General features: G+C 38.0%; 1 protein-coding gene across 4 annotated transcripts in view; it reads right to left on the reverse strand.

The window, feature by feature from the left end:
- LOC131033541 (THO complex subunit 6) overlaps nucleotides 1–14030 on the reverse strand; it is a 221389-nt gene that overhangs the window by 35949 nt on the left and 171410 nt on the right. For all 4 annotated transcript variants that reach the window (XM_057964771.2, XM_057964772.2, XM_057964769.2 and 1 more), the window contains 3 exons: nucleotides 13517–13556; nucleotides 13177–13301; nucleotides 12322–12435 (listed from right to left, as the gene is read on the reverse strand). In XM_057964771.2, the coding sequence (XP_057820754.1) occupies nucleotides 12322–12435; nucleotides 13177–13301; nucleotides 13517–13556 (279 nt within the window). The remainder of the gene's footprint in view (nucleotides 1–12321; nucleotides 12436–13176; nucleotides 13302–13516; nucleotides 13557–14030) is intronic.

The following is a 14030-nucleotide window of genomic DNA, read 5'->3' on the forward strand; positions in this document are numbered from 1 at the left end:
TCAGGTTTAGGAAAGGCTTTGTGCAAGTTCGACCTGCAAGGCCCTTTTGTAAACTTTAAGAACTTCTTCTTCCGACTAGCAACTCGCAATTTTTAGACTGCGGAGGAAATTGAAAAGGCTTTGCAAGAATGAAGGGTTAAACGCCATCCCTTTTTATCACGACTTTCAGCTAAGACAAATATTTTACAAGCTTGAAACAATTAAAACGACGCCTATGAACTGCGCGATTTCCACCCTTCTTTGGCAATTTTCGAAACAAAAGAGAGTTTTGCAAACCCCTGAAAACGCCTTCCTCTTTGCTTGTGATTTAACCTAGTTCGGTGATTTTGGGTGTTAGGCGACTTTTGGAGCTGAGGAGACAAATGCAAACTCTGAAAACTTAACAACGGTTCTATTGCTTTAGCGATTTTAGGCCCATGAGGCTTTTTTGCAAGAAAAAATTAAAACCTAACACCCTATCCCTTGCTCTAGAGATTTTCGGTAGAAATGGGCTTTTTGCGAGGTTTAAAACTTATAACGCCCTTTTCCAAAATATCGCGACTTTCATCATTTTTGGCATTTTTCGGGCTACAAGGCGGTTTTCTGATAGTTAACTTTAACACTTTACCTCTTATTCCGCCTTTCTTCGAGCTAAAAGGGGAGAATGAAAAGTGTCGAAGTTTAAAATTCGTTGATGATTGCCCATTTTCGGGCCAAATGAACAAAATGCAAACTTTAACACTTAAACTCCTTTTCCAAAATATTGCGATTTTCATGTGCCTGCCAAATTTCAGGCCAAATGGCACTTTTGAAAAGTTTTTAAACTTTTACGTTTTCACTTGGTTTGCACAATTCGACCCGAAAGGCATTTTTGAAAAAGTTTATAAGTTTGCACTTTCACATGCTTAGGCGAAATTCGGCCTAAAGGTGTATTTTCAAAAGTTTATTAAGTTCGATGTTTTAACTCCGACCCCCGAAATTCGGCCTAAAAGGCCCTTTTGAAAAGTTTATAAGACTTTAACTTTGCCCTCTTTTTAGCAAAAAACGGCCCAAAAGGCCCTTTTGAAAAGTTTTCGTATTTTTCACTTTACTTGCTTTTGGCCTATTTTCGAGTCAAGAAGCCCTTTTGAAAAGTTCTTTAACTTTAAATGCCTTTACTCTACGTTTTTGGAATTCGGCCTAAAAGGCCTTTTTGAAAAGTTTTAAGACTTTAGCGTTTTCCTCTGATTTGGCGAAAATCGGCCAAGAAGCGATTTTTGCAAGGCTTTCAACTTAGGCATTTTACTTCATGGTGAAAATCGGCCCAAAAGGCCATTTCGTAAGGTTTTGGAATTGATATTCTTGCCTACCTAGCAGACTCTCAGGCTTTAAAAGTAGGTTTCCCTTGGATTGATTTTGGGTATTCAAAATGCGAAACTCTCCGCGCAGCCATGCGACTTAAAATCCAAACACGCCTTTCTTTAAAGACTATAAAGCTTATTGCTTCACCACTTCCTGGATCCCAACAAAAGGGACGGCGGAAAAAAATCAAAATTCGAAACTCAGCAGGACAAAGGCTGAAAATTAGAGAGGGGACCCTATCGGCGACAGGGAGTGTGTGCAACGCACAACACAACCTCACCTAATATGGCCAAGAAATTGGCCATGTCTTCTTCTTCTTCCTGGACTTCCACTAGTGCTTTTATCTTCAATCTTTCTTTCAACCAGCCAGGAATCGTAGGTTGCTCAATACCTTCCTCTTCTTGATCATTCTCTTCACATGACATATTCTGGCCTCCTCGAAAAGCGGAAATCATTCCCTCCTGAAACTCATCGCTCGGGATATCCATTTCATTATCTGACTCCAATATTTTGTGCCTGTAGGAGATGGTGGTTCTTCATCTTCCTACTGGACTCTCATCACATTCCCTTCATGGATTGGAGAAGGAATATCTATTTCATCAAGTGGCTGATCCTCGATAATCATTAGGCTTTCCAAATTCCTAGATGTAGCAGAATGGGGTGACTCTAACCTCTGCTTCTTTTGAGAAATTTCCTCATTCGCGACTTCCTTCCCTTTTGACCTTGAACAGTCATCAACTGCTTCGTTTTTCTTGAACTGATGCTTTCAACTGGCCTTGCACTTTCTTCATTGGAAGAGTATGATTCCATGGCACCCATCGGGTTATACGTGAGGGCCACACCTCTTCACCTCAGCCCTTGAACCTGCTGGTCAACCCACCACTGTAAATACTTGACAACTGGTCGCATCAAGGTGGTTAGATCAGCGAGTTCTGGTTCTGACCACTTCACAAGAGGAATAGGCCAATTTTCATCAAAGCGTGACTAAGTGTATTCTCCATCGCCCTCCAATTGATCAAGCACTTGGAAGAGCTCAGTTGTTCTGATCAAGCTTACTGGTAGTCTCGACCAAAGTCTTTTCCGAACGTCAAACTCATCTACAACATTTGCCCAAATATCTTCCAAGTCAATTCTATGTTTGTACTCTTCTTCGTTCACTGATCCAATATGATTATGAGGATCAAAATCAGCTTGAGATCGGTATAGTGTGAATGGGTACCACTACATTTCCAATCTGGCACTTTCAGTTGCTTGTGTTGTTGGACAAGACTCTAGCATATTTCCAATGAAAAATGGAAAGGAAATAGCCGCCTTCTACTTGGATCTTTGGAAGCCCCAGTATGTCGCCAACCGTCTAAGGACTTCAAGCAAGACCATTATGTTTGTGGGGTAAATCGGAAGTCGATAAGGACATCCGGTAAACCCCCGGATTCTTATGTATGTGAATCTAGGAAACTAGAAAAACCAAGATCCATACTCGCTTAATAAACTTTTGACCTCCGGAGTTAGCCTTTGATGGGTTCCTCCTTGTAATGTTTTAGTGATATACATTAAAAATGCATCATTTACCCGCCTAAAGTGGGCCTTTTCGCTCAACTGTAGGTGCGGATAGCAGTTATAGGACTTGAACTCATTTTTGCCATTGCCTACAGTGCCTCTACAAATCAATCTTGTATATCTATAGTCTCTTGCCAGTAGAAAGACGACATAAGAGCCCATATAAAAGGACTTTGTCCTTTCCAAATTCTTCAGTTGTTCGTCCAGGTTGTCACTAATTATTTTGGACCAATTAAACATCTTTACTCCAGAGGTGATTTCATCCATGAAATAATACATCCATGCCTCGAATGGTGCACCTTGAGGGCTGCCCATTACTCTACTCAACAATAAGATGAGATCACCATAGTCTTCTTTGAAATCAGTGCAAAATAACCTCTTTGACACCTTCTTGAGATTGGGTCTTGGCTTTTCTAACCATGACTTATTATTTGTTATGCACAGTTCAGGTTGACCTTCATAAAGTCTTTTAGTTTGCTCCTTAGTTTTATAGGAAGTCCTGTTGTAACTTGGAATCCCGAATGCTTCCTGAATGGCTAGTTCTCCAAAACGAGCCAAGACTCTTCCATCTAGCGCAACTATTTCTCTCTCATGTGAGTTGTAGTGTATGGCGCATTCAACCATCAGTTCTGCACATTCCATGATTGATGGAAATCCAGCTGCCTAGACAATGCCATTTCTCATCATCCGGCGAGCAATGGGTGTTTGCAAAAATCCATCTAGCCCATACATTCTCTTTCCGAATTCTTTGAAGTCTATGTGCCCGAGGTTGTTGTCTATGATATTTTTCCATTTGGAAATGACTTTTGACTCTGGCTGAAACACATGAAAATTTAACATTATTTTGATGAAAATTGAAGATTTTAACCCTGATTTTGGAACTCTAACTTGTTAATTTCACTTTCAGCCTATCAAAACGTTATAATTCTGAGAAAAATCAGACTGAAAATGAAAGAGTTTGGCTAAGTACTTAGCAGATTTCAAGAAATAAAAAGGTTAAGACAAGAAATCAGTCAAAAGTATGAATTTTTTTGAACCTCTGGAATTTTCTTTGACTGATTTTGGTAAAAAAATTGTCTTTAATTTTGAAAATTCTGTCTTAAACTCAGAAAAAGCACCTTATTCCTTCTTTCAACACTTAGAAATTTTCACTTCTTCAAAAATTAAAATTCAATCTTCCAAAACTTCAAGAGAGAGAGAAAAAACTTCTTCCAAAATTGAACTCCAATCTCCAAACCTGATAATAAATTTGAAAGTGACAAGTTGAATAGATATAGAGTTCAGAAGTTCGATTTTTAGGAGCTTTCTGTTTTTTTGTTTTTTTGTTTTTTTTAATTTTCTTAAGGTTCATTGAACTTAGCCTTGTTTTATTTCTTCCAGAATGGAAAGTTTTTATTCCTCACCCAAGGCGATTTGGCATAGAACCTTCTAGATGATTCTCTCAAATTTCACAATTTTTTTCAAGAGTTGAAAATTGAATTTTCAAAACCTTTTTGTAAGTGTTGAGAATAATTCCAAGTGTTGGAAAAATATAAAATATCTGAAGTGTTGAACCTTATATTTCCAACTCGAAACTTTTATCCATGTCGAATTTAATCATGTGGTTGAAATACTTTCCCATATTTTCCTCATCTAGGCGAATTTCTTATTTTTCCAAGCCTCTTGCTATACATTGTTTTTCCTCTTCCTTGACGAATTTGACCTTGGACTAACCATCTTTCTCTAGCGAACTTGCTAAGTATTTAGACATCTCCCCTAGGTTGGACTTCACTCTTGGCTTGGCCATTCAACCTTCCAATCTAGGTGGACTTGGTGTTCACCCTGCCAAGGCGGACTTCTCTTATGTTTGAACATTCTTCCATGCGTTCCTTGGCGGACTTTACTCATATCTTGGACAAGGCAGAATTCGAGGTTGTGTGGACATGTTCCTTAGAAGGGTGGACTTCATGGTCTTTTGGACATACTCCACTAGGGCGGACTTTGTGCTACCTTTGCCATCTACCTCTTAACTGATGGGTGGACTTCAAGCTCTCTTGGCACATTGCTTCTTCTCATCATGGGAGAACTTGAAGAGTCTTAAGCCAAGCCAGACTTTGATCTTTACTTGCCAAGGTGGACTTGACTTCATGTTTAGACATTGCCTTCTTCTATGTTGCAGATCGTTGTTTGCCTTGTCTTAGGCATGGCGGAGTTTAGTCTTCTTTGTGCCATTCCCTTTATACCTTGGGCAGACTTTATGCTCCTTTGGACATGGCGGACTTTGGGTTTCATCGGACATGCTAGGCCAAGTGCTAGGGCGGAGTTTACAAGTGTTGTGCCATCCATACCATATGCTAGGCGGACTTCTTACTTGTCTTGCCATAACCTTTCTTGCTAATGGGCGGATTTTACCCCTTGTTTGGGCGTTCTTTCCAGCTGCTAGGCAGACTTCATGATTCATGTGCCATGCATAGGGCAGACTTGACTGATGTTTGGACATGCTTTGGGTGGAGTTGATGCTTCCAAGATATTGACCATTCCTCCTTGGGCGGACTTTGTTAGTCTTTGGCATGTCTAAACCTTGTGCAAACTTGATGGCCACCTTCCAAACTTTATTCCATTGCCATGCTTGAGTTTGATCTGCAATGTTTTTACCTAGATCTTCTAGAACAAACCCTAGCACTTAGCTTTTTCCTTGCTTTTTACACTTAGAGACATAATTTTTCGATTCTAAAGACATGGGCACTGATGTCATGACTTGGGGGATCCAACCCTAGGTCTAATTTCAAAAAAGCAGAAAAAAGCAAAAAAGCAGCCAAAAAAGGTGCTTCCTAGATTGGTCCCAAAGTGCCAAAAATCAAAAAAGTAAAATTCCTAAAAATTAGGAAGATGTCAGAATTGACTCAAGCAATTGCGATCTTCGTCCTTTGGGCCTTCTGAGTGCTTTGGTGATGTCTAGACATTGATCGGGGCATGATTTCTCTATTTGGCTCAGAGTGACTCTTGAAAATCTCTAACTCTAAACTCTCAAAAGGAAAGACTTATGAAATTGCAGAGTTGAGACAAAACCCTACAAAGAAATCAATTGGGGGTCCCCATTTGCAATGGGGCGATGTGTGAAATAGGTCACAACACATCTCTAGGTAGGAAACAAGGCTGCATTGCTCTGTCCACTGTCCGAGTATGGGCCCTGTCACATCTAGGTGATATAGATTCACTGCGCAAAGATGAAGGGGCCCTACTACTGCCATGGCTACTAGAAGATGAAACAGACCCATCATGTCTGCCACGCCTACCCCTGTGACGACCCAAGTCTAATCTATTCAAATTATCCCAGAGTCTGTAAAGTGCCTGCACAATCCTAGGCTGAGAATTAGCAAGTGTTCTCAGCAACTCATCCTGATCAAGATGGTTTTGTCTTTCCTCCTGTCGAAGACTCCTATTTCCCTCAAGTATGTCTCCCATGTCAAAATCCAAGTGACCTTGTGCTCTTCTACATGTATAGTATCTGTAAGGTCCGGTTCTTCCCGGATGCATAGAGGACCCTCAGGCTAGCAGGATCATGCTCTAATACACTTGAAAGATCCCAGCCAATCTATATTGAATTTTTCTATTTTAATGCTGCTGATTGAACTTTAGAATGGTTTCTCTGAGGTTTTACGCTTGTGTTTTGATGCCAATGTTTGAATAGGGTTTAATTGTGAATGAATGCCAAGTAAACAACACTTTGAAACATAAAATGTAAAAATATAATTAACTGGTAATTAAATTTAGATTTCTGATTTTGGGAACAGTAATACAATAATTTTCAGATTTAAGAATTCTAATTTACCAAGACAACAAATTGCATACCGAGAGTTCAATGCCCATCCTAGAGAAAGTTTTATTGATGAATTAAAGAAGAAAACAGTTTCATTTGATCCTACCAAAATTACCAAAAAAAAATAGTGGAAATCCACTGACTTCCACACTTGGCTCCCAGGTGGATTATTCAATCTCCTGATCAAAACAATAATCTAGAGGAGAAATTTATTCCCGTATCCTACAAAAATCACTAAAATACTGTTATGCAATGTTGATCACAGGATTTGTATGAGATTCGTGCCCTCAATTGGCTAGATTGATTGTGTTTGGCATCCAGGAGACTACCAAGTAGTACAGTTGCATAAGGAGGCTGTACAGCTGACTTAGGAAATGAAATGGCTGCCTCTAAAGTCTCCAAACCCTCTCCAATCTGCATATAATTCTCAGAAGCTTCTTAATTATGTCTGAATTAAAACACAATTAGGAAATCTATATCAATCCCTCCATTCTGTGAATTGGGGTATCATCCAAATCCACCTGTCTTCAAGGATTTTTCATTCCTCAAAGCTGCTATGCTGCTGAAATGAGTTGTAGAGCTCAATTTCCAAAAAGCTGATTTTAAAAAATGATTCAAATATGCCAAAAATGAAACCCCAAACATTGCTTTATTACTTCCCCAACCCTAATCGAACTTTTAGGGTTCCAATGCTTTATTTAAAGAAATTTATTAAATGAAATAATCTCCTAGCCAAATCGCCCAACTTGAGGATCTTATTTATCATTGACTTTGCCCACCTTTTAAAAACACTGTATGCCTAGGGCTGTGTGCCATCGGGTCCTTTCTAAATAATTTAATTCAACCTTGCACTTTATTTTATATTGTCACTTTAACTAATTCTTTTTCTATTTTTAGAAAAGGTGACTTTATATTATAATAATATTATAATATCAAATAATAACATTACCTAGCACTCAAGTGTCAAGTATAGGCCCCCATGTGCCATCGATGTCATCTCCTATTCACTGAATTCACTTGCGGAGATGGCTAATAGGTGAATCTCTAAATCTGAGTCATCTACTAGGAAAGAGAGGACATTACACAAACTGGGTTGACATGGCAAGCAAAAGCCGAAATGTATTCATTTTGGCAGTAGGAGCAAAAGTCTCCTCATAGTCAATGCCTTCTTTCTGTGAGATCCCCCTAGCAATTTATCAAGGGTTCCATCAGCCTTATACTTAACTTTATACACCCATTTGCAGCCAATGGGCTTCTTCTCGGGTGGAAGATCAAAGAGAACCCAAGTGTTGTTCTTCAGAAGACTACGATGTTCAACTTCCATAGCTTGTTCCCACTAAAGTCAGAGTCAATTGAATCCCTCCCATTAGATGGACCTAAGGGAAGACAAAGGCCCAAATCTTTAGCCTTCAAAGGCTGATCCTTAGGAGTGAAAACAGGAGAAGAGAGCTGAAAAGGCCCTCGTTCCTTATCAAAAACATATCAACTAAATATGAGATGATTAGTGTCTACATCAATCAGCCAGTAAGCTTTGTGATTATCACTATACCTGGTGAACATGAGTTTCTGACTCTTGGAATCCAGCTTTGTGCGCTTCGCATCTGGAATTCAAACATAAGTCGTAGAGCCAATAACTTTCAGGTAATTGATTTTGGGCTTCCTGCCAAACCAAGATTCTACTGGAGTCTTCTTTAGGACCTGTGTGGGAGACCGATTCAGAAAATAGACAGCAATGTAAACAGTTTTTGCCCAAAATTTCTTTGGAACACTTATATGTTCCAACATAGACCGAGCCATTTCAGTTATTGTGTGGTTTCTTTGCTCAACAATACCATTCTGCTGAGGGGTGTAAGGTGTGGTAAGCTAATGCTTGATGCCATGATGTGCACAGAAGCTGGAGAAATCAAAAGAACAAAATTCCCCCCATTGTCTGACCTAAGAGTTATTATTTGTTAAGTAGACTCTTTTTCTACTAAGGCCTTAAACTTTTAAGACATACCAAACACCTCTAATTTTTGTTTAAGAAAATACACCCACATTGAAGGAGTGTTCATTGGACCACAAATGTCAACATGAACCAATTGAAATCTTAGAAGCTTGCCAAGAATCACCATTCTTAAATGGAGTCCGATGCTACTTTCCGTCTTGACAAGCTCTACATACTCCATGATTCTGAGTCTGAATCTCAAGTAAGCCAACAACCAAACCCTTCCAAACTAGCTAAGAGAGGTAGTGTATGTTCAGATGCCCATTCCATCGATGCCAGAGATTGTTGATGGAAGAACTTTTGGCTGCCATGGCATGTTCCTGAGAATCGCTAATGTCAACAAGTCTATAAAGACCATGATCCTCAATGCCCACAACAATTGTAATGTGAGTCTCCCAATCAACAATACTGCACTTGTGCCTACTAAATACCACATCAAGCTGAGGAGAGTGTCTCATAAGCTGATTGACAAAAAGAAGGTTGAGCTCCATGCCTAGAATATAGTATACATTGAGGACAATTAAATTCCTCCCACCAGACTGAATCTGCATGTTGCCCTTGCCGACAACAATATACTCTTCCCCTCCTCCAAAATATCACTGAATCGGCGAAAGGCATGTATTTTGTGAACCAATCATGTCAATGAGTGAAGTGTCAAGAAGCACTTGAATCAATATACCAGGTAGAGGACTTCGCATAATCTGCAAGTCTTTTAGCCATAAAGGCGTAAAAGGCAAATTCCTTTTGCTCAATGTGCTCTACAACATTAGCTTTCAGCTAAGACCCTCCCTACTTCTTCTATTTAGAAGCCAAGCGTCTCCAACAATCCTTCGTTATGTGACCATAATTAATTACACGAAATGTTCTTCTTGGAGCTGTCTTGGGATTGATCGAAGCCTTTTTGCTGAGAGGACTAACGTTTCCCTTTATCCTTAGCAAAGGATTTAGCTGAGAAGGCATATTCTGTGGAGGACGAACTAGCATTGCAACCAAACTGTTGTTTCCAGCGATCCTACTGCAGAAATTTGTTGCAAAGTTTTGGAAAATTCAAGTCAACATTAGTCGAGGTAATGTTGAGCATCTCAATAAAGTGCTCATAAGACTTTGGTAGACTTTTCAAAGTGATGACTGCCATGTCTTCTTCCTCCATCTTTCGACCAATTGCCTCCAACTGATCACGAATGTCGTTGATGTTCGTGAGATGCTCCTACAGAGACATCTTTTCAGGTATCATTATGGAGAACAGCAGGTTCTTCAGAAACAACACACAACTCTTGTCTGATGTTTCATGGAGATCCTTCAGATGAGTCTAGATCTTTGCAGTTGTCTTGCCAAACGACACCTAAGGCAACTGATCTTCAATAATAGAAAGTTTCATAAGCATCACGACTTCCCAATTGCGCTCATCAAATTTGTCTAGGTGTTGTAGGACAAGTTTTCGTACCCAAAACGAGTGCATCAAGGCAGCAATATTCAACTATAGTCATCATTCACTGCTTCTAGGTGTTGTAGTTTCGGCCATTCAACCTCTAACTGCCTTCCAACATAATGCTGGTCAAAGACGCCATCTTTCACACTTTCCGAGGCAAGGAAAACGTTGTAAATAGAAGAGGGAAATATTAATTAAAAGTTGTTTGCACGAAACCCAAGGCACAAATCCCAATGCACAAATCAGACAAATTTCGGCACAAATCCCGAGACAAAAATGAACATACAAACAAAGACCCAAAAACCCTAGGTCGAAATGCAGAAAAATTGAGATTGAAATAGCAAAACCCAAAAAACTAGGTCAAAACCCTAACCGTGGGTCCTTGATTGCAAACAAAATGGCACTCATCAAATCGTGCCCCGAACACAAAAAATCGTGCCTTAGACATGGGCAGAGAACACGATCAGAGAAGAAGCGACGCATAGAAAGTATCGAGAAAACAAACAACATTGGCATAGGCTCGAGAAAAAAAACGCATGTTGTCATGCTTTTTTTTTTAAATCCCAAAAGAACAAATGACCCGGGCTCTGAGGCATGAGGAGAAACGTAGAAACCCGCAGGTGAAAAAGACCCGTCGCAGAGTTAGAAGAATAGCACGATTTTTACAAAAATTGTGAGCAAAAATCAGACGAAACAAATCTACAATGGCCAGCAAAAAATAAAACATGACCCTCGCACAGATAATAAAGTCGCAACGCACATAACAGAAACCCTTTCTTAGGATAGCGTTGCAAAATCGCGTCGAGCGAAGCCTGTAGACATAGACACCATTCGAGCAAAACAAATGTGTAGGAAAAAACACGTTGCACAGAATCTCATGAACACAGAACGCACGAATACAACGCGAACATGTAGATCTGGAGAGCCCACAAATCAAACCGTGCCTCCACGAATTCAACCTTAACACAATATTAAAATCGCGAATTACAGAGGTAGAAAAACTTTTTGAAAAAACAAGGAACTCGATAGGAAAAAAAAAAAATTTAAAATCTTCTCTAAAAATTTTCAAAATTTTGGGCCTACCCGAATACCATGTTCAGGTAATTGCGTATTTTTATTAAAAGAATTGAATGTGCATATAGGCAATTACACAAATAAAGTTTCCTAAACAAACATTCGACAACTGGAAACAAAATTAGAAAGAAATCTAATCTACCTAAAAATTCAGTATTGACCATTAAACTAATATTAATCTAATAAAGATGATGGACTCCACATGAGATTAAGTCTCTAGCCAAAGCATTATACATGTCTTGTTTGATGGGCAAATGCATATACCATTGGATGGATGGATTCCTATCATGTTTGATGGATGAACACCTATACTATTTGATGTATAGATGATACCTAAGTAATATAGTTGAATGAACACTTAATACTTAATAACTGAAACAAAATTTAAAATACCTCTGAAATTTTGAAGTACAACTTCAGGGTTGTTATATTGAGGTAGCATGCATTATCCATTGTGAAATTATATATGCAAAAAAATTTCAGTTCTGAACTTACATTATCATATGAATATTTGAAATCTCCTATATTTTAAAATATTTCTTTTTCTTTTTTATTTTGTCATCCTCTAAAAAAGGGCATCCTAAAATAACCATTCTAGAAATGCATCTACACATCCCCTATTGTCTTCATCTAATAAATGTAGTGGTACATAGTCATTAGCATGACATCAATATAATTGTTCACACAAAATAAAGAATTTAAAGTCCTCATTCATAGATATTAACATGATGTGCCTCATTTTCAAAAGCAAGATTACTATATGATATGACAATAGACATAAGATGAAAAGTTCTCAAACGACTCAAGATAGCTTGCATTTGTAGAAAAGGCAGGGGTGGTGTTTGGCTGCAAAAGACAAGGAGTTGGCCACCCTCATAACTCGATTTAATAAATCATTCATAGGTACATAATCGGATAAGAAGGCTATGAAATATTTTAAAACACTTTTGTCTTATTATGGCATATACATGTATGACTAAAATTAAGCTATTTAATATTTTAGTAAATTCAAGTTAGCTGAAGCTTGAAAATGATTCAATATCCCTTTTCACCAGAAAGGCAAAGACATTGTCCTTTCATTATACAAATAACACTCCAAGTTAAAAGCTTCTAATGCAAACCAGAAATATCACAACTATTACGAAAGAGGCTGACCTGATTGTTAGCAATTATTACATCCTGAGGGGGTGCACAAGCTGCAATTCTTATTATAGCATTGAAACCAGGGAGGCTCCATAATGTTAAACAACCACCTCCACTACCACAAGCCTGTTAAAGAAGAAAGCAAACATCAGTCCAAACAAAGATACCCACTAGGCATCTCATTCTTTTTCATTGCTTCTGGTGTTACATAGTGTATTTTAATTCAAATGAGACACTATATATTCTGGCAATTATGTCTAAGAACATGTAAGCTATCTGCCCATTGTTGGCATTGAATATTTCTTACACTGCAATTATCTAGATGAACTCAATTTTCAGATCAATAACATATATACAATTATTACTCACTTAGCATCATCTAGTACATCCTGACGAAGTAGTTTCCAACCAATCGACCATGTCAACAATCAAATTACTCATTGGTAATTGACATACCATATATGACAAAAATTGATAATTGAATTAAATTATTAATGTATTGGTTCTTCCTTAAAAATCGTTAGTAGTCTTGCTGCTTAAGTGTTTAACTTTTACTGTTACAAACTTGCTAACTCGATCTATTGTTTGCTTTAAGGGTCATATGATGTTTTAGAAGCTGTCTCCTTTATTAGGGCTGCATGATACTCTGATGCTTTGATTTTCCTGAGCTGCACCCAGTTTGAGTAGCTTTGGGACATACCCTTTTTGTGAATAGTCGGTACATTATTTATGAGAAATTATATAGATCTATTGCATCAAAAAAAAAAATGAATGAAATATAAAACTCAAATTTAAATTTTAGAGAGGACTCCAAACAACAAAATGAAATTTAGGAACACAAAACTTAAGAGATCATGCAAGTCATACCAGCCAGTTCTGAGTTGGATCAAGTGCCATGCAACTGACCCATGGGGACATCTTATTTGAATGCTTTGTTATCTTGGTAGCTCTAAATGGGTCCAAGATTGCTATACAATGGCCATTCCTGCAGTCTGAATTTTAGGTTTAGAAACATGAGAATGTGTGCATCAATTGAAAAACAGAAATTTGACTGATGTAGAAATATAACCTCCTTATATTTTATTGAAGCAGCCTAGAAGGCCATCCTCTATAAGATATTTTCCTTCAATTGGCATTCTCCAATCACAGAATAAAGGACTCTGAATAGCTTGCAAGGCAGCCAAAAGAATGTAAATCAAAAACTTACCCCATATACGAGCAGTCCCATCCTCAGAACCTGTGAGAACCTAATGGTCATATGAATTTCTCATCAGCGTCTTTGTATTGTGCATGTATAACTATAATGATAGAAAATAGAAAGAAACGTGTAGTTATGCAATATAGAAGAAATGTCAATAACAAAGCCTGTAAACCTCTTTAAATAAAAAATAGCAATAACATCAATGTGAAAAAATATTTATAACAATAAAAATACATCAATGATATTTCAGAGACAAGTATTCTATCCTATGGAGCAAAATAGGAAAGAAAATACATTAAAGCACTACAAAAATTAAACAAAAATTAAAATTGCATACTTATTAATGCCCATAAAAGAGAATTCATTAGCATTGTAACAAGAAACAAAGTACACAAGATATGCAGCACCTACTGCAACTCAAGAAGGAATAATTAGTACTAAAAATGATCCAAGGTTACCAAAAGAAAATTCACAAACACCAATTTCAATTGCTTTCTGTGAATCGCTTGAAAATGAAAAT

This window comes from Cryptomeria japonica, chromosome 1 (assembly GCF_030272615.1).
Source record: "Cryptomeria japonica chromosome 1, Sugi_1.0, whole genome shotgun sequence".
NCBI classification, from domain to species: domain Eukaryota; kingdom Viridiplantae; phylum Streptophyta; class Pinopsida; order Cupressales; family Cupressaceae; genus Cryptomeria; species Cryptomeria japonica.